This window comes from Pempheris klunzingeri, chromosome 18 (genome assembly GCF_042242105.1).
Source record: "Pempheris klunzingeri isolate RE-2024b chromosome 18, fPemKlu1.hap1, whole genome shotgun sequence".
In the NCBI taxonomy this organism is placed as follows: Eukaryota; Metazoa; Chordata; class Actinopteri; order Acropomatiformes; family Pempheridae; genus Pempheris; species Pempheris klunzingeri.
In genome coordinates this window covers 16,311,789-16,331,094 of record NC_092029.1, presented here as the reverse complement: position 1 = coordinate 16,331,094, position 19,306 = coordinate 16,311,789, and the positions used below count along the sequence as shown (strand labels likewise).

The following is a 19,306-nucleotide window of genomic DNA, read 5'->3' as shown; positions in this document are numbered from 1 at the left end:
ATCGAGAAGGCTAAAGATCACAGATTATTGTATATAAGCCTGTTATCTATCACTTCCTGCCATCTTGAATTTTTCCACATTTTTCCAAACAGGTGTGACACAAACTTCAAGTGTTGACTTATTCTGAATCTGACAGCTGATTAGGGTGTCTGTCTATCAACTCTTACTATAAAACTAACACCTTTTATTCAAATTTTGAATCATCGGCTTTCTGGCACTACATTACGAAACATCAGACAGGCCTGGGTCAGGACCCGTCATGATGCTGAAGCCCAGCAGCAGGAGGACGGGGGTTCATTGGGAAGTTTGGTCAGCTGTTTCTGTAAAATGTTACTCAGTGACTTCCTGCAGGCTACCTAGATTACTCATATATTCAGTGAAATGGCATGTGTGTGCAAGTATCTGCCATATTACTCCTCTTCTTTTCTACCCTTTCCTCTCCTCGTTACTCATCACCTCTCTTGTCCTCCCTCCCTCTCCTCGCTCCCCATCCCTTTCCTCTTTCCTTGTTTCTCCTCGCCCTCGTCTTTTCTCTCCTCTCCTCTCTTTTGTCTTCTCCTTCCTTGTCTCCTTTCCTCTGTTCTCTATTTTTTTTCCTCATTCCTCTCATTTCCTTGTATCTACTACGTCTGGCCATGTAGCAAAAACAGAAAAGAAAATTAAGAGGGAAAAAAAACAAAAAAAAAGAAGATGCGTGGTGTGCATGTGTGTGTGCACGTGCCGCTTTACTGAACATGCTCACATCTACACGCCAACAGTCCTTTAGTGAATGTGTGTGGCAGCATGTGTGTGTTCAGACAAATGTTCTCTTGATCCTTTTATTTATATATTCTCCTGCCAAAAACAGCAGCACTTTTTCTTTCTGCACATGTACTTCCTTCTTCACAGGCTGAGCTTAGAAAATAACAACCAAACACTAACATGAGTCTTACATGAGCTTCGACAAGCTCCCGAGTTGTGCCTCAGTCAAACCAGGTTAACGCCTTCCCAAACGGACTAATCTGTATCGTTATATATTTTCATATTACACAGTAGACAGGTCGACTGTCCTGCCACCTGAGGCACTGACAGTGTATCATCTACAGGCTCAAACAAGCTACCTACAGTCTCCATCAAGGGTCCTGATCTGAGACGGAGACTCGCAGGCACCAGAGGAGTCAGCTCAGCTCTGACCTCAGGATCCCTGAGGGGAGACCGTCCACCGCCAGACGTCTGAACCAGCTTTCAGCTCCATCCCAGGGACCCTCTACACCAGCGCTGTTAAACTCATAGCTCTGAGACCTGCCTCATTACATATAAAGGCATGTGTCTTATGCATCAGGTAGATAAATTACACAGCTACACACGGCCAGAGGAGCTTGAGTTTCTCCTTGTCAGTGCACAGGGAAAGGTATGATCACTCATCCGTCAAAGACGGATCTGTGCACCATCACCACGGAGTCAAAACACTTGCTGTAACACTTGCTCCCACTTCTTGCTCCATCTTTCAGTGAGTCTCCTTTCTAAACGGGAAGTATTATGATCCTGGCAGATGAAGACATGACTGTATCCCCTCGTGCTCCAGCACACCAAAGCACATCAGAGGTGATTGAAAAGTGGCAGAAATGGCTTGAAAACGAGTCAGCTGTTTGTTTGGGCTTCGCCGCTGCTTCAGTGGAAAGCCTGTGATTCACCAAATGCATTCTTGTCACGATCTGGTAAATAAGAAGAAAATTCTCCCCTCGTAACTATAAACAGTGATTTTCTTACTCAGTACATAAACAGTTTAGATTAGAGTGTTTGGTTTAGACGATCCTGACACCTTAAAGTTAAATCAACAGCTTCTCAACGTCACCATGTGAAGCTGATAATAGCAAACTGAGTCAAAACATCAAGGAACTAAGGAAGAGTTGTCTTCATTAAATTGATCTTAACTACTGACTTATACTGGTTAATTGATGCTAGAATGATAGCATATGTATTTCCCTTGCCTCAATATATATTGAATTGTATATTTTCTATATATTTGAATTTATTTATTTATTTGAGTTTTATTTATCATATTTGTTTTGTTTATTTAGTGCAGTGTCACTTCACTTACAGTTTTTTGATCCCCTTCTGCAGAATTTTGCAACTTTTTTCTCCTTCCTTTACATTTTCCTCTTCTTGGGCAGAAATTGAGCGCCTCGCTCAAGGACACATACTAAGGAGTGACGCTTTCACTGTTATTAGATAAGGTAAGATACTCCTTTATTAGTCCCATGATGGGGAAATTTACTATTTAGATACTTACATTAGGATGCTGCAATACTTTATTACCAGAGCGATCAATTAGAAATCTTTTCTTTCAACAAAACTGAACAAACACAGTGGCACTCTGAAGGTGAGCTCAGGTGTGCTGCAACACCGCCACAGGCACCTCTCCAGTGAACTCACGTCGGCTCCTAGCGGTGAGACCAGGGAACTGCAGTCAGCTGAGGCTAAAACTGAAACTACCTGCTCTGCAGACCTGATAAACGAGCTGTTTGACAGGAAAGAATCCCTAAACAATAAGGAGGAGGACTCATTCTGTAGAATATTTAGGGATACATACCTACACTGTAAACTATGCTGTAGACAGCTGACATAGCTTTTCTCACCAAGTGGAGGATCATATGAAATAAGTTGCAGATGTGCATGATGGGCCACAGCCATAGTGCATGAGAATATTAGAGGAATATCGCATCTGCTGGTACCGTAGGTGCTTTCAGAGAAGATCACATAGAGGAATACCCTCACCATTAAGCAGAAGTTGAGCGGATCTTTTGTGATTTATTTTTTTCCTTTTTAATTTGCACGGCAAAGAGACACGTGTGGAATGTCATAGGACCATTACAGTTATTTGCAGTGCGCTTATGGAAATCTCTGAGATGGAAATGCTTCTGAGGGCTGATGGATGGACGCAGTGAGAGGAAACACTGGTCCATTGAAGGTCTGAGTGCAGCACACCGAAGTTGGTCCCTCGTCCTGCAGTGGAAAGCTCCCCTCTCTCTCTCCCTCTCTCCCTCTCTCTCTCTCAGCTAAGAGGATAAGCTCGTCCCTTTTTCTCCCCTCACCGTGATTGGACGAGGCCACTTCTTAGGAATGGCATCAAACTATTTAAATAGCACTTTGTCCCCCCTCGGCTTAAAAGAGAGTTTTTTAGCGGCCAGCGAGGAGAAGATTTCAATCAAGAAGAAAAAACGCAAGATTTTTTTTTTTATCGTTTCCTTCTTTTCACAGTGGAACTTTTTTTTCCTTTTAAATAATTCGCCATAAATTTGCGCTTGAGGATTATTGCTGGATTTCTACACATTTTGCGAGGTTTTATTACTTTTGCTGTGTTGTGTTCATTGAGCAGGTGAGTGACAGATATTCTAAGGAATGTGAGTGTTTGCGCAGCTGCACCGACACTAATAAGTGATTTGTGACTTTTTTTGAGGTTTTCAACCTGTTGCGCGCTCACTCTGTCTGACATTTATGTTATAATTTGAATGATTGTTGGGGTTTTTTGTCCTTATTTGTCACAGGCAGCAGGTTGGTGTTTCACCATGAAGTTGACAGGAATATTTTTGCTATTGATGCTTTGGACCTGCGAGAGTGCGCGCGTCGCAGGTGAGTTTGGTTGGTTCAACTTGAACTCGTCTTTAGTTTTTTCTTTATTATGGAGGGTCTGTCGTGGCTCTGAAAGGTTCGCAGTGTATTGAGAGCCAGTGCACTGCCAGACAAAGGCTGACTGCTTATTATTATTCACCCGCAGAGAGTCGAGACGACAATAGCGTGTACGACTTGTTCGACCTTATCCAAGTGCCCAAGAAGAACCGCGGGGTCACCCAGGTGAAAGGAGACGACCCGTACAGCCCCGCCTACAAGATCCTCGTCCCGGACCTGATCCCCCCGGTCCCAGAGAAAGACTTTAGCGACCTGATCGATTCCATCCACGCCGAGAGGGGGTTCCTCCTCCTGCTCAACTTCAAGCAGTTCAAATGGACCAGGGGGACCCTGCTGACCGTGGAGAAGAAGGACGGCTCCGGACCCGTCTTTGAGATCGTCTCTAACGGCAAGGCGAACAGCTTGGACATAGTTTTCTCCACAGAGAACAAGCAGCAGGTGGTCTCCATCGAAGACGTGGATTTGGCTACGGGCCACTGGAAGAACATCACGCTGTTCGTGCAGGAGGACCGGGCGCAGCTGTACGCGGGATGCGAGGAGGTGAACACCGCCGAGCTGGATGCGCCCATCCACAGCATCCTGACGCCGGAGACCCCAGCCAGCGCGCAGCTCAGGATCGGCAAGGGAGCAGTGAAGGACAGGTTCATGGTGAGAGCACGCGCCGCTGTAGACGTTGAATTTGAACATGGAATTCTTAAAATGTCAAGTCATGTGTCTTCATAATATTGTTTAAAAACGCAAATGTACATTTAGGTCCGAATGCGTAAAAGCGCACACACGACAGGGCTGAATGACCCTTTTAATGCTTTTTACGTGGCGCAGTGATAAGCAGATTATTTCGTAATGTATCGGATTATTCTTAACTGAACTTTGAAACTTGCAGGGGGTCCTACAAAACGTGCGGTTCGTGTTTGGAACCACACTGGATGCCATCCTCCGCAACAAAGGATGCCAACGCTGTGAGTAATCAGACATCTCCTGTGTTTACTCATCACTCATCTGCTTCATGTACTGCCAAGTCCTGGCTAGTCCTTATCAAAGAAATGTGTATATACTTAATTTACTCTTTGAGTTCTACATAAAAACCCTCCCTGGGAAGCTGTTTACCACTTAACACACAGGAATGCCAGTTTACAAATATCTCGGGGGACTGTGGTCTCAAAGTATGTTCTCTGGGCTGTGCAGTATTGACTCATTACTTTTCATATTGATTTAAAGCAGTGTGCAACATTTTAAGAACAGAGTCCTTCCTCATTAATAAACCACCCAGAACAATGAGTGCACAGTTGTGTGATTTGCTTTATACTGTTCTTCTTTCAGCCATGACGACTGACACCATGATCCTGGAGAACCTCAACGGCTCCTCAGCCATCAGAACAGAGTACACTGGACATAAGACTAAAGGTAAACACTCTGATATGATGTGGACTCCTATTACACCGTTATACTGGCTGCAGGCTACACTAAGAATGACTGTCATAGTTTTACCCTTACTACTAATTAATGACCTTCCTCCCTGTGTGTTTGCCCTGGTGAAGACTTACAGATGGTCTGTGGCTTCTCCTGTGAGGACCTGGTCAGCATGTTTAAGGAGCTGAGGAGCCTCGGTGTGGTGGTCAAGGAGTTGTCCAATGAACTCCGCCAGCTGGTAAGAAGGAAACCCATCAAACAAGTGCAAGCGACTGTCAGCTGTGTGCCTGTCTGCCTTTCTGTGTGTGTGTATGTGTTGTTTTTGCGGGGGGAGGGTAACTATCACCATCTGTGCAAAGTTGTCCAGCAAAATCGCACATACTCTATATTCGCAAAAGGAGCTGCAATAACATTAGTGAAGTTTTGCACTGAAAGCATATTTAATGTGAAACAAATGGAGTGCTTTAAACCAGTTGAGTCCTTATGCATTTTGTAGTGAGTTGCTCAAATTCACTCTAATTTAACTTCAATGATGGCCCTCACCAAAACTGACACGTGCATAAACATAGCTGCAAAACGGAACTTCCAATTTAATTCCATTTAATTATCGTTACCTAATACTTGTTCTTCTTTTTTCCGAACTTATATAAGTTCTACTTAAACATATTTTCTCTGTATGTTATATAGTGCTGTGTTTGTATGGATTAACACTTCATTTCAAAAGCAATGTTACAACTCATTGGAATCCAACAATCAATGAACGATATGTGTGTTTTGCTTGCTTCTCCCACGCTTCCACCCCCAGACGGATGAGAACAAGCTGATCAAGAACCGTATTGGCATTCACAGTGGCGTCTGCATCCACAACGGCATTGTGCGCAAGAACAGGGACGAGTGGACCGTTGATGACTGTACCGAGTGCACTTGTCAGGTGAGAACTCCCCCATCAGATTGTGTATATCGTGTCTTCTTTGTGCACGCACACACACACTCATATGTAAAGGCAACTCACACTGAGGCGCGCACACACACACACACACACACTTATCACCACTTGACTGATCTTGTCAGTAATTAGTAGTGTGAAGGCCTGGCAGAAGGCCAACAGCCTTTACTGTGGTAATGAGAGGTCTGCTGCTAGAAGTTCAACTTGAGTGTGGCCTAGAGGGACTTGACCAGACTTTAAGTGATGCATTGCCCGTAATTAAGAACAAGACCTTGGCTGTGACGAGTGGAAAGAAGGGATGGGCTCAGGTGCAAAATACTTGGCAGGGAGGATTTCTGCATTTCACAGACAGGCTTTATTTCCAGATTTTCTCTTCTACTGATACATTATTTGTCCCTATTTCCCCTTTTCTTCCCTGTCAGTGATCAAATCCAGGAGGGAGAACATAAGCATGCATAGTTAGAGGCAGTTGTTATCCCTGAGTCATTCACAGTACACCCACACAGGTTGTGCTGGCAGGCTGGCTTTATTTGTTTGGGGCTCAGTGCCCAGTCCGGCTCCGCTGTGAAACCAACTTCCATTATTAGGACTTTGGCCACATGCCCACCATCCCCTGACCCAGTGGGCAGGTGGTTGTCTGCAGGGGTCTCCCTTCTCAGCCAGAATTCTGGTTTTTAGTTTTTCTGGTACGGCAAATCTGTGCAAACTCAGATGTTGAGCAGAGACTTTAATGAGTTGCTTGCACGGACATCGACTTGGACGAAAAATGACCCTGCAACACGCATTAATTTAAATAGGTTTACACAATAATCAGCTCCACATCAGTGACACGGTTCTGCAGTGTCTCAATTCCATTTGGAAATGGGGATTTAACTCAGCACCTGGACATAATTTAGAAGAAAATTGCAGCAATATTTGGGTGATATCCATGTATTTAAGCATATGTTCAACTGTACATTTGATCTCTGTGCTTGTGCAGAACTCTGCTACTGTGTGCCGCAAGATCTCCTGCCCAGTGATCTCCTGTGCTAATGCGACTGTTCCTGATGGAGAGTGCTGCCCACGCTGTGGAACACGTAAGTATTTCTGTTTTCTAAAGCCCAACTTATTGTTAGAATCTGCCAAGCTATAGGAAAGTACACTGTAATTACATCTGTGCAAATCTACACTATAAGCTACTGTGTAAATGACTCCTGTAAGCAAGAACCTATATGTTTCAACTAAGACAGAGCATTCAAACACTGTCCCATTCACTGAAAGAGCTGTTTCTATGTTATTTGCCATGTAAAACAAAAAGCCACAAATATTTCCCTAGATGTAAAGCTTTCTATCCAAGAGAAAACATGCTAATTTTAGAGATGACTTAAGTGAAATAACATCCGAGTAAATGAAAGGGCGCTTATGCATTTGGAACATTGGCGCTTTGTGCTCCAAAACATCTTTGAATCTTCAAGTTGAAATGGCTGTAATTTGCCAAATTGGTTAAAGCGGCATGGAAAATTGGTTGGCTGTTTAGTAAAGTCATCTTCTACATGAGGAGAAGTGACATGTTCTTCATACCTATGCAAGCTTGGCTGCAATGCCTCCCCAAAACCTAAATAAACAGGGGGAGCCGCATTCATTCAGGCCTCAGCCACTTGTTGAAGTCATTACACATCCAGCACAGTGTTTGCAAAATCTGTTTCCTCTTTAGGAAAACATAAGCCAACGGGGCATCCCTATGCATCCCAGAGGACAGTAGCCCTTTCTGTTTCTCCAACTTCTCTCAATGTGTCAGTCTCTGCCCTCCCTCTCAACAGACGGCCTTCTCTCTGCCTAAGTCCCAGCTAAATCCACACCATTAGCTCTCCGCTTTAAGAGCTTTCCCTCCTCATTTAGGCTTGGGGGTGTTTGCGAGGGGGTGCTGCCTAGCTGGAATAGCTCTTTTATTGTCTCCCTCTTCCCCTCTCTCTCATATTCTCTCTCTCTCTTTCCCTCCTGCTCAGCGAGCGACTATGCAGAGGATGGCTGGTCGCAGTGGTCTGAATGGACCCATTGTTCCGTGTCATGTGGGCGGGGCATCCAGCAGCGTGGGCGCTCTTGCGACCGTATCAATAACAACTGTGATGGCACCTCAGTGCAGACCCGCGACTGCTACCTCCAGGAGTGTGACAAGCGCTGTGAGTTAACAACATACTCTCACCCATCAGACAAAGACAAATGCATAAATAGATCCTGTTGAGCAGCCAGCCTGCAGTACACATAGTTATCTATGATTTTAGCCATTATCTTCTGTGTGCCATCATCTATGATAGAGTGCCACAATGGTCCAACACTTTGCCCTCTGATAACTGACCTCTGACCTTTCTTTGCGGTCTTCAGTCAAGCAGGACGGCAGCTGGAGCCATTGGTCACCCTGGTCATCCTGCTCCGTCACCTGTGGTGCTGGTGTCATCACCCGTATCCGCCTCTGCAACTCCCCCACCCCTCAGCTTGGAGGCAAGGACTGTGAAGGAGCAGGCCGGCAAACCGAGAGCTGTCAGGCGTCTCCATGCCCCAGTAAGTCTTATAATCTGATATTCACTGCCTGGTCACATTTGTTCATGCAGCGAGGATGGAAATCAATCATGTTTTCTTCTTTTTCCCCTTAGTCAATGGCAACTGGGGACCCTGGTCACCATGGGATACCTGCACGCTCACCTGTGGAGAGGGTGTTCAGACTCGTAAACGCCTGTGCAATAACCCTGCACCAAAATACGGTGGCAAAGAGTGTGTTGGTGATGCCAAAGACAAGCAGTTGTGCAACAAGAAACCTTGTCCAATAGGTAAGATATTTTAATCAATTACAGAACCTCTACAATTGAGCTCCATATATTTGGATCATTTCATGTTTTTACTGTGCTTTAATTGATAATATTACCATTGCATTTTGGCAAGTTCTTCCACTGTAAGTTTTAATTATTTAGTTACATTTTTATATATTGTTCACAATGTGCCCATTACTAGAATGGGGTTTACTGGATTAAAAAAAGTTTACATCTAAATGATACCTTTGATCTCGCAGGTGATGTCTAAGTAATGACCCAACATTGCTGTTTTCAGATGGGTGCCTGTCTAACCCATGCTTTGCTGGAACCAAGTGCACCAGTTTCCCTGACGGTTCCTGGAAGTGTGGAAAGTGTCCAGCTGGCTACACTGGAAATGGTATCAAGTGTAAAGACATCGATGAGGTAAAAATTCTGTAGACCTTGTATTATGATTTTTTCAGCTGAAAACATGGCCTGCTGAAACATCTATCAAGCTTAACTTATCTCAATGTTTGTCGTCCTAAAAACAGTGTAAGGAGGTCCCAGATGCTTGCTTTGAGTTTAATGGTGTGCACCGCTGTGAGAACACAGATCCCGGCTACAACTGTCTACCCTGCCCTCCTCGCTACTCAGGACCCCAGCCTTTTGGCAAAGGTTTGGAGCAGGCTGTAGCTAAGAAACAGGCAAGTACAGTCCTGTCTTTGTAGCAGTCAGAGGGCAGTAAAATGCAAATGCTCTGACAGAAAGAGATACGAGTTGATGCGATGATAAATGAATACTGATAACTACCTGATAAGGAATGATTGGTGTAAGGTACAAGTACACTTGCGTCTCCAGGGCAGGACTATGCTCATTTATTGTGATGATTGTCTGCCTTTTCTAAGAACAGAAGAACAGCCAGACAGATCACTGATCAAACAATCCATATCTCCTCTGCTCTCCAGGTGTGCACGCCCCGTAATCCATGTCTCGATGGAAGCCATGACTGCAACAAAAACGCCCGCTGTAACTACCTCGGACACTTTGCCGATCCCATGTACCGCTGCGAGTGCAAACCGGGCTATGCTGGCAATGGCCACATCTGTGGAGAGGACACAGATCTGGATGGATGGCCCAACGCTGACTTGGTTTGTGTGGAGAATGCCACCTACCACTGCAAAAAGGTATGTACTGGTGAGGCAAATATGCAATATAAAAAAAAAAAAGAGGGAAGATATGTGATGCAAATTCACTTAAGAAATTGAAGAAATCAATTTAATAAATTTTACAGAATTAAAGTCAAATTACTGGTATGTTTGTTATAATCTTTGACTGTTTGTTATTCAGGACAACTGTCCCAACCTCCCTAACTCTGGACAGGAAGATTACGATAAAGACGGCATTGGAGATGCTTGTGACAATGATGATGACAATGATGGCATCCCTGACGATAGAGTAAGTGACAATCGGAAGATGTGGCCATAACAGTGGACAAAGGAGTGTGTGTGTGTTCTATAACTTTTGAATTCATCATTCATGCAGTCTAATAACAATGCAGGTGGAGAGGGGGAAGGGGAGGGGGGGGAAGGGGAGGGGGAGGCTCAGCAGGAAAGCAAATGTTTCTCTCTGGCGTGAGCCAAAAACCTCAAATTCCAACAGTGAGGTACTGCTCTGAAGGGGCTGCACTGTGTCTTTGCTAATCCCAACATTCGATTTGGGACGGGGCTAAAAATAAAGCACCTTTTTGTCCCACTTCACTCCCTCCCTGTGAATAGATCCACTCAGGCTCAGATGGCAAATGACAAGCACTGTACCTGAAAACCTATCCTCAACTCTTTCTCTTCCCCTTTGTCTTTCTCTTTTTGAAACAGGACAACTGTCCATTCGTGTACAACCCCAGGCAGTATGACTATGACCGCGATGATGTGGGTGACCGGTGTGACAACTGCCCCTACAATAGCAACCCAGACCAGACGGACACAGACAACAACGGGGAAGGAGATGCCTGTGCTGTGGACATCGATGGAGATGGTGAGCAAGGGAAAATTTGAAAGAGAACGACTAAGTAGAAATCTTTATGTGTGTGCCGACGTGAAATCATCCTTTTTTAGTTATAGAATTTATGCACTGGTTTTTCTTATTGTTTGTTTCCACTCATTTCTCAGGCATACTGAATGAGAAGGACAACTGCCCATATGTGTACAATGTAGACCAGAGAGACACAGATCTGGACGGAGTGGGAGACATGTGTGACAATTGCCCTCTGGAACATAATCCTGATCAGGTGTGTGGACACACAAATACATTCATCTCCCTGCCTTTCTCTGTAGCTCAGCATATACTGTCTTTCAATTGAGACAGAGCCTTAGTGATTAGCCCTGTGTAGCTGTGTAAGCTTTAACACGCCATGTAAAGGTGGAGTAAATCCTGTATACAGCTCAAGGGCACATCAGTTCAATAAGGCATAGTGGGGGGCCAGGGGTCTTTTCAATGGCCCATTGACGTTAGCTGGCTAATGTGAGGGAAGAGGCCTCTGGCTGGATATTACTGAGGAATGGGCTGGCCCTGGGATGTGTGCACACCCTGTCTGTGCACCACAGGCCTGCTCAGTCCACCTGTGCCATGCTACACTGAGAAATAGGAATGTATTGAACAACAGGACTCAGGAAAAGAATGGGGAAAAGGGGGGGATCTAAATCTACACTGATGTGGTCTTTAAAGAGTGAATTGCAAGCTGTGATTTAAGGCCAAAGGAGACATGTTCAGACAGGCAGCAATTTTACTTGCTGTGGAACAGACTACAAAAACTGCACAAAACAAATTAAGAGGGTCTTAGTGAGATCTTTGAACGTAGAATTGTTGCTTTTGCTCAGTTACCTAAATCCTCACATCCAATCCCTGCTCCCAACCTCCACCACCTTCCATTCATGCCCTTGCCCTTATTTTTTCTTAGTGCCGCAGGGTGTGTCCTTCCAATTTGCTTGTTCAACAAGGAGTAGGAGGAGCAAACAGTCTTGTGGAATGATGTTTGATTTTCAGTAGCTGAAAACTGCTGACATGGACAAATTGAGCTTGGCAGCTCTACAGAGGCAGAGTGATTTCAGCCTAAGGAAAGTCCTCAATGAAAGCAGGAGATGAGAGATGAAAGAACAAGGATAGTAGGAAACACAGTGGTGAAAGTATCACACGCTAATACTTCACTGTCCCCTTAGGCCATACACTGATGGCAAAACACTGTGCCGTTGCAGGTGGATTCAGATGATGACCGCGTGGGAGACAAATGTGACAGCAACCAGGACATCGATGAGGACGGACACCAGAACAACCTGGACAACTGCCCATACATCCCCAATGCCAACCAGGCTGACCATGACAAGGATGGCAAGGGAGATGCCTGCGACCATGATGATGACAATGATGGTATCCCTGATGACAAAGACAACTGCAGACTGGCCTTCAACCCTGACCAACTGGACTCTGATGGTGAGAAAAATGTGCCGTGTTTCGAAAAGGCTCTAAGCAATGAGCTGAAACACAGCTCACTGCATGTCTTGAGATCTTCTACTATCTACTATTATTGAATTTGTAATGTGCACTTGTCAGGTGATGGTCGTGGAGATGCTTGCAAAGATGACTTTGATCAAGACAACGTGCCTGACATCTACGACGTGTGTCCCGAGAACTTTGACATTAGCGAGACAGACTTCCGCAAGTTCCAGATGGTTCCTTTGGACCCCAAAGGTACCTCGCAGATTGATCCTAACTGGGTCGTCCGCCATCAGGGCAAAGAGCTGGTTCAGACAGTCAACTGTGACCCTGGTATCGCTGTTGGTAAGTAAAAGACAGCATGTTTGTCCCAATTTCACCCAAATGGCATACATTCTATATCTGAGTGAAATAAGTTATTCAGTTGAAAAGTGAAATACTGGCCTCTAACTCGTATTTTTTACTTCAGGTTACCACGAGTTCAATTCAGTGGACTTCAGTGGCACTTTCTTCATCAACACAGAGAGGGATGATGATTACGCCGGCTTTGTGTTCGGCTACCAGTCCAGTTCCAGGTTTTATGTTGTGATGTGGAAGCAGATCACGCAGACATACTGGTCGAACAAACCCACCAAGGCCCAGGGATACTCGGGCCTGTCCATTAAAGTGGTTAACTCCACCACTGGCCCTGGAGAGCACCTCAGGAATGCCCTCTGGCACACAGGGAATACCGCAGGACAGGTAGGAAATTTAGCGGACATTTGGAGGTTCTATTGCCCAACAGATACATATTTTATATAGAGATACGCAAAAATATAAACCCATGGTTGTTTATTTTCCTGGCTGCTTTAGGTCCGGACCCTCTGGCATGACCCTAAGAATGTTGGATGGAAAGACTTCACTGCCTACAGATGGCATCTGATCCACAGACCAAGAACAGGACTTATAAGGTGAGCAGAGGATATTGATCCACATCAGAATGACTTCACACTGAAATCCCAAGCTTTGGACCTCACCAACTTTCATTTTTCATATATTCCAACAGAGTTGTGATGTACGAGGGCAAGAAGATCATGGCAGATTCTGGTAGCATCTATGACAAGACATATGCGGGCGGCAGGCTAGGTCTTTTTGTCTTCTCACAAGAGATGGTATACTTCTCAGACCTCAAGTATGAATGCAGAGGTAAGAATTTACGTAAAATCATCTAAAATGTGATCGTAAAAATAACTTCCCAGAAAGCATTTGATGATCTGTTCTTAAAATCGATGTCCCTGAGGAGGCCATTTCCAACTCCTTTTTTTGTCTTTCTTTTAACAGATGTCTAAATGCACGGCACAGGAAGCTCTGAGGAATGCACCTTTTTTGTATAAAGTATGAACTTATGTATTCTGATGCAAAGTCCAGGGACCGACTTATCTCCGCAACTCTTCTTTCTGCGGCACGCACACTCGGACAGGGCAAAGGGCATGTGGTCAGCCTCAGGGTAGCTTGAAGCTGGTTTGGGCAGAGCACCAACCTGTTGACTGCCAGTTGAGGATCAGAGAGCCCCTTCTCCTCCACCCTTCCACGAGAGCAGGGAGAGTTGGGGAAAAAAGAAAACAAGCCCTCTAGCTTTGCCAGTAGGACACAAACACCTTTCTATCCCAGCTCTGCCTACTTTCTCGCTCTCTGAAAGACCTCATTCATCTCTGTGCGGGAGCGGCTCCCCATAGACAACTATGCACTTCCAAGCCTTTACATCTCTCTCTCTCTCTCTCTCTATCTCACTTCTTCAGCCTGTGTGCCTTTCTACCTTACCTTCTGGATGGACATCCCAAAGAAAAAAAACTGATGAAATATTCCCTTTGCTTTACCAGATCTGCCAGGATGTACATTCCTAATGATACAACTTTTGAGGACTCGAAGGATGAAGACAGCAGTTACAATATTTAGGAATCTTTGTTGTTGAGGACTTGCAACTTAAGAAAACAGTTGGCAGTGGAGCAGGTTAGAAATAAGGGGAACATGATGGTGTGGACATTTGTGCTCATGCGTGTACTGTATGTGGAAGACTGGCAATGAATGGAACAAGAAAGTGCTTTTACCCATCTACCTAAGAATCTCTGTAGTGAAGAAACATGGAGAAATACAAAATTACATTTAGGTTAGCTATCTTGTACTAACATGGGCTTTGTTGATGTTGTCTAGTTAACTAATCAATTCTCAGGGTGAGATGGAAGTGACAACCTTCCCATATCAAACCAGTAAGAAAAAATATGAGGATTATATTTAACAGGAAATTGCCAGAGCCAGTGATCTCGAAGCCAGTATTCCCTCCAAAATATTTCCAAACCCTGATCAACCCTTCAGCTTTTGAGGATTTCAATTTGGAACTGTGTAAATACATGTAATTTATTGACTCTTGCCTACAATGTAGGCAGAAAAGGAAATTAGAAAAAGAAAATCCATCCAACATCACAGTGAAAACTGACCCAAAATCAGGTACAGCCAAGTGTAGACAGATGCATGCTCAGTGTCTATCATGTCCCACTGTACAAAGTGAATTAGGTATTCTTCAGATAGGGCTATTTAGCATGAAGTGTATGTGACTTGTGTGCCTTTTCTTCAGAGAGAGATGAAAAACAAAGGAAATCTTTGATGTACAAATATTACCTCATTGCTGTTGTATAATTTGATTAAACAAAAACACAACCTAAGTACTCATATTCCTATGAAATGGTGGACATCTTAGTGATACTGTAGCATGAGCTGTAAATAGTATGACATTTCATATCTAAAAAACAACAAGCTCCCAATCCAGTGATCTACCCCGGTGACAATGACAGTAAAATGGGAGATTTCTTTTTTTTTTTTTTTTTTTTTAAATAATTTTGCTTTATCATGTATGTCCAGTGCTGTTTTTAGCAGATAAATTATTGTACTGTTTTGTCTGTCTTAGCTGTTTGTGAGAGTTTGATTTGTGTGTGAGTGTGCGTGTGTAGATAAATGCTATTTAAATAATTTATCAGGATTTGTAGCCTTACCAAAGGGCACACGTCCATCTGTATAAACTGTTTGCACACTGACGTGAGGATGTTCTGTTCTTTATTGTTTTTACCTTCTTTGTTATTGTGTATCAATGTTACCATATTTTTGTACAATTAGTTTTGCTTGTCTGTAAACATTTTCTTAGTTGTACAAAGCAAAAATGCTGTTTTTATTCATAGCAATTATTTTGTTACATACTTCAAGACAATAAATAGTTGTTAAAATTCTCAAACCCGTCTGTCATTTTGTTTGTCAGATTGGACTTATTTTACCATTTTTCATCCAGTGTTGATCAAGAACTGGTTTAAATAATAAATGAACACAAACATGTTTTACATTGAAGTGGTGGATGACTCAGACCAGACTAACTGTAGAACTCTGTCAGAACACAATAGGAAGACAACCATCTTAGATTATAACTGTAGCCCCAATGCTCAACACTTAATTATGCTCAAAGTCAAAACGACTGCCCAGTTCTCCCAATACACAGAGTTGTACCTTCAGGCCTCTCGGTCTGAGGAGAGGCACACATCGTCGACATGGTCAAGACCACATGAGGAATGTGACACAAACAGCTGCCCCTCAGCTTGATCTGCCTGACCTCTCTGTGATAGACACTGACCTCTGCGGAAGGTTTAAACAGCACGGAGCGCAAATATTAGACCTAAACAAACCTTGACATTGGCTTACTGGCTTCAGGACACAAACCGTGACCTCAACAAAATCTGAACATCGTGTAATGGATATCCTACAGATCACTGGTAGAGGTATTAACAGGTCCAAAACTTTAGAAAAACAATCCACAAGAGACCGGTGGGAAACCTGAATACATTTTCTAACAAAAAAAAAGGGACATGATCCAAACAAATGCAAGAAACCAAGGCAACAGCCTGATGTGCCACCAATGAACGAGCAGCAGGGTCCAAAAGAGAAGCAATAAATGTCGTTTTTTGTTATTGCCCCGTACTTCACAATTTTCACTTTCCCGACACCCATGGTGATATAATGGGACTCTAGCAAACCCAAGTAAACTGAATCTGAGTAGGAGACAGCCTGACTCGAGCCCTAGGTTGGGTCCTGAATACTAGGAGCTGAGTGGATCTCTGGAGATCACTTGTCCAACAGTGTGTCCTGCACAGTGGTGTCTTCTAACACAGCCCTTCTACTGGTGGCTACATCTCTGCTCATGCAAAAAAAACCAAGCTCTTCTTGGGTTTACTCTAAAATGGAAAAGAAAAACCATTTTCTGTGAGCCAGGGCTTTCTACTGAGGAAAGACCTACCAGACATAGTGTGTTTGGACATGTTTGGAGAGAGCCTTTTATGAACGGATGACTCACTGTCATTCTGTAGCAATCGAATGGAAAGAAGAAAAAAGACATTTATGGGCTATATTAATGAGGTTTTAGCCTTTTTAAATCCAGTTTGTCAATTTTATTAATGATGACCCTCTGGCATGGCTTATTATGCCTTATAACAACGTGGCAACACTGAAGGCTAGACATCTTAATTCCAGCTACAGTTCTCACACATCTCTGCCAGCTGTCTACAAACACCCACGTTTGCTCTCGGACCCTTTTAGGCTGCATGTCAGGATGTGAGTGTTGCCACTTTGAGAATCCCCATCAATTTACTTGGTACACTCACTTGGTACACAGACAGTTTTCTTTCACGTCTTCCATTAATGTCCGATTTTAAATACAATATGTTACAGCTTCCTCATATTTTGGAAATTAAAGTAATAAAGTATTTAGATATAGATAGATATTTAACGAGGCCAGTTTATTGAAGTACTGTAGGGGTGTAACTGCTGATTGTTATCATGATTAGCCGGTAGGTTTCACAGTCATTCAATCTCACATATACACGATACATTAAATGATTAACCGACTATCAAAACTACTGCAGATTTATTTCCTGTCCATCAGCTAATCTATTCATAGACTAATTGTTTCAGCTATAAATTGACAGCAGAATTCAAGGAAACCACACATTTTGTACACACTGCAGTTGTCTTATACAGATACAGTGATGCACAAATATTGTGGTAATTCTAGCTAGATCCTAGTTAGAGGTCGAGGCATTGCTGTAAGACACTTTGATTGTGATTATTTATGGAAACCACAGTGTCTGGATGCCCACTCTAAATTTTCCCAGCAAAACCAGGACTTTAAAACTGTCCGACTTCCGGTTGCAAGTCATGACCGTGATTACTTGCCACACACAAATAATGACAGAGCAAAGCTGGAAAAGGCCCACCCAATTACCTCCAGCACCTTTAATGGGTCTGAAAAAAGCACCTTTTGTAGTAAAAGGATATAAACATTAGCCTTGAAGTGTAGCGACTAATGCAAAGTGCTGATGAATGGAACAAAGGCCATCCACCCTGGAGTTACAACAGCTTTATTTAGCTCCTGTAATCCACCCAGGGAGGTGGAGAGACTGCGCTGCGTTTGCAGAACCCACTGCCGCAATTGGCCTCAAACCTCAAACCTCAAACGCTACATTTGATCTGGCCTCCCTTCTCCGCTAGTCTGTCATTCAACACCTTTGTGCCCCATGCTGCTCTGTATTGAGGTGTCGAAGTGTTATGTTAAGATGGAGGACCCCCCACTGAATGCTGCAGCGATTTACCCACCATGCACGTCTGTAAGCGCAGGAGCTGTGGGACTCCACCTGTTCATACAGTATGTGAGGCAAAAATAAGGATAAAATAACATTTTCTTGAACAATAAAGAACTGGTGAGAATAAGCCTGGAATGTGGTTTAGTCAAGTATTAGTTGGGTGCACAGGGTGGGATCAAAGTAAAACCTAAATGGACACCTGCACTCTACTGTTTTAAGAAAAAATAACAGCTGCAGGCACCAGAATTGTTGAAATAATCACTTTAATCAGCCCAGAGGTTACGCAATATCTCGAGTCATCTGTACTTTCTGCTCCTACACATGCTTTGGGTTGCTAGATATCTCTGCATGTTGGAGTCTTCAAATGACTGAAGATCCATGTGCAGAATCCAAGAAACACGGAGCTGTAGGAGCCAAGAGGCAAAAGATCTAATATTGGTCGGTCCTACTTGCTACAGCCTCTCTTGCCACTGTTTAAGAGACTTCATGTTTTACTTAAGGAGGTGTTTTTTGGTGTCAAACAACAGTGTATAACACAAAGGTAATTTAATCAACCATGATGTACAACAGAAGAAACTGGAATCGGAAAATGCCAATAAATGACTTCAATAGTTAATTTATCATTCATATTGATATTAATTCATTTTAACTTAATCAGCAGACCAATTGACTGTCTAATGGATTCACTACTTAACTAGAGAAAGCTGATATCTGAACTACGTGGAGACAGAAGTTTATATGCTTGTGTGCTGCAGCCCTACTTTGTGATTTGGGCCAATAATAATTTTAAGTGTTAGGTGCCTCATGGAAATATTTATTACTCACTTTATTCATTTATGTTTCATTTCTGCCTTGCTAATGTCACACTGAACTGGTTTGTTCACTTTCCTCCTCTCTTAAACACTGCTGAACTGTGGGGAGTCATTCATGCTGAAATCGTGAATGACTAAAAATCCCTCCTTGTGAAGCTTTAAGTATCAAACAGCTGCATGTTGTTACTCTGTATCAGTCTTCAGTGTATAGAGGCATACTTTGGGGGCTTTTCTTTAACAGCTAAGACTCTCTGAAAATAGCGTTTTTCAAACCCAAGGCGTCCCGACAGCCCCAGCCCACAACTATAGGGGAGTTGAATGAGTTTTTCAGCAATCACGGCATTAGTGAAACAAAGTTCTTTTGATTATGTCAGACGTAGTGACATAACTGCGATATAATCACATAAACACTTTGGCTACTTTTCTGTAATTCCCCTTTGTAAGCTCTCATAATATACTTCTCCATTTTGAACAACATGGTTCCTGTGATTGTTGGCAATCGCAATAGGATTCCTGACTAGGATGTGCCACGACCTTTGACCCCTGTGCAAGCTGTACCTGGCG

General features: G+C 43.5%; 1 protein-coding gene across 1 annotated transcript; it reads left to right on the top strand.

The window, feature by feature from the left end:
- The first annotated feature begins 3,536 nt into the window (after positions 1 to 3,536).
- On the top strand, positions 3,537 to 15,538 carry thbs1b (thrombospondin 1b). The gene is made up of 22 exons (XM_070849036.1): positions 3,537 to 3,612; positions 3,758 to 4,317; positions 4,553 to 4,628; positions 4,990 to 5,073; positions 5,208 to 5,317; positions 5,885 to 6,010; positions 7,005 to 7,101; positions 8,011 to 8,184; positions 8,387 to 8,563; positions 8,656 to 8,829; positions 9,107 to 9,234; positions 9,342 to 9,494; positions 9,756 to 9,974; positions 10,138 to 10,245; positions 10,662 to 10,821; positions 10,956 to 11,074; positions 12,039 to 12,273; positions 12,394 to 12,621; positions 12,746 to 13,017; positions 13,129 to 13,226; positions 13,322 to 13,461; positions 13,597 to 15,538. Exons 1-22 carry the CDS (start codon positions 3,549 to 3,551, stop codon positions 13,602 to 13,604), a joined length of 3,510 nt encoding a protein of 1,169 aa, XP_070705137.1. The 5' UTR covers positions 3,537 to 3,548; the 3' UTR covers positions 13,605 to 15,538.
- The last annotated feature ends 3,768 nt before the right edge of the window (positions 15,539 to 19,306 follow it).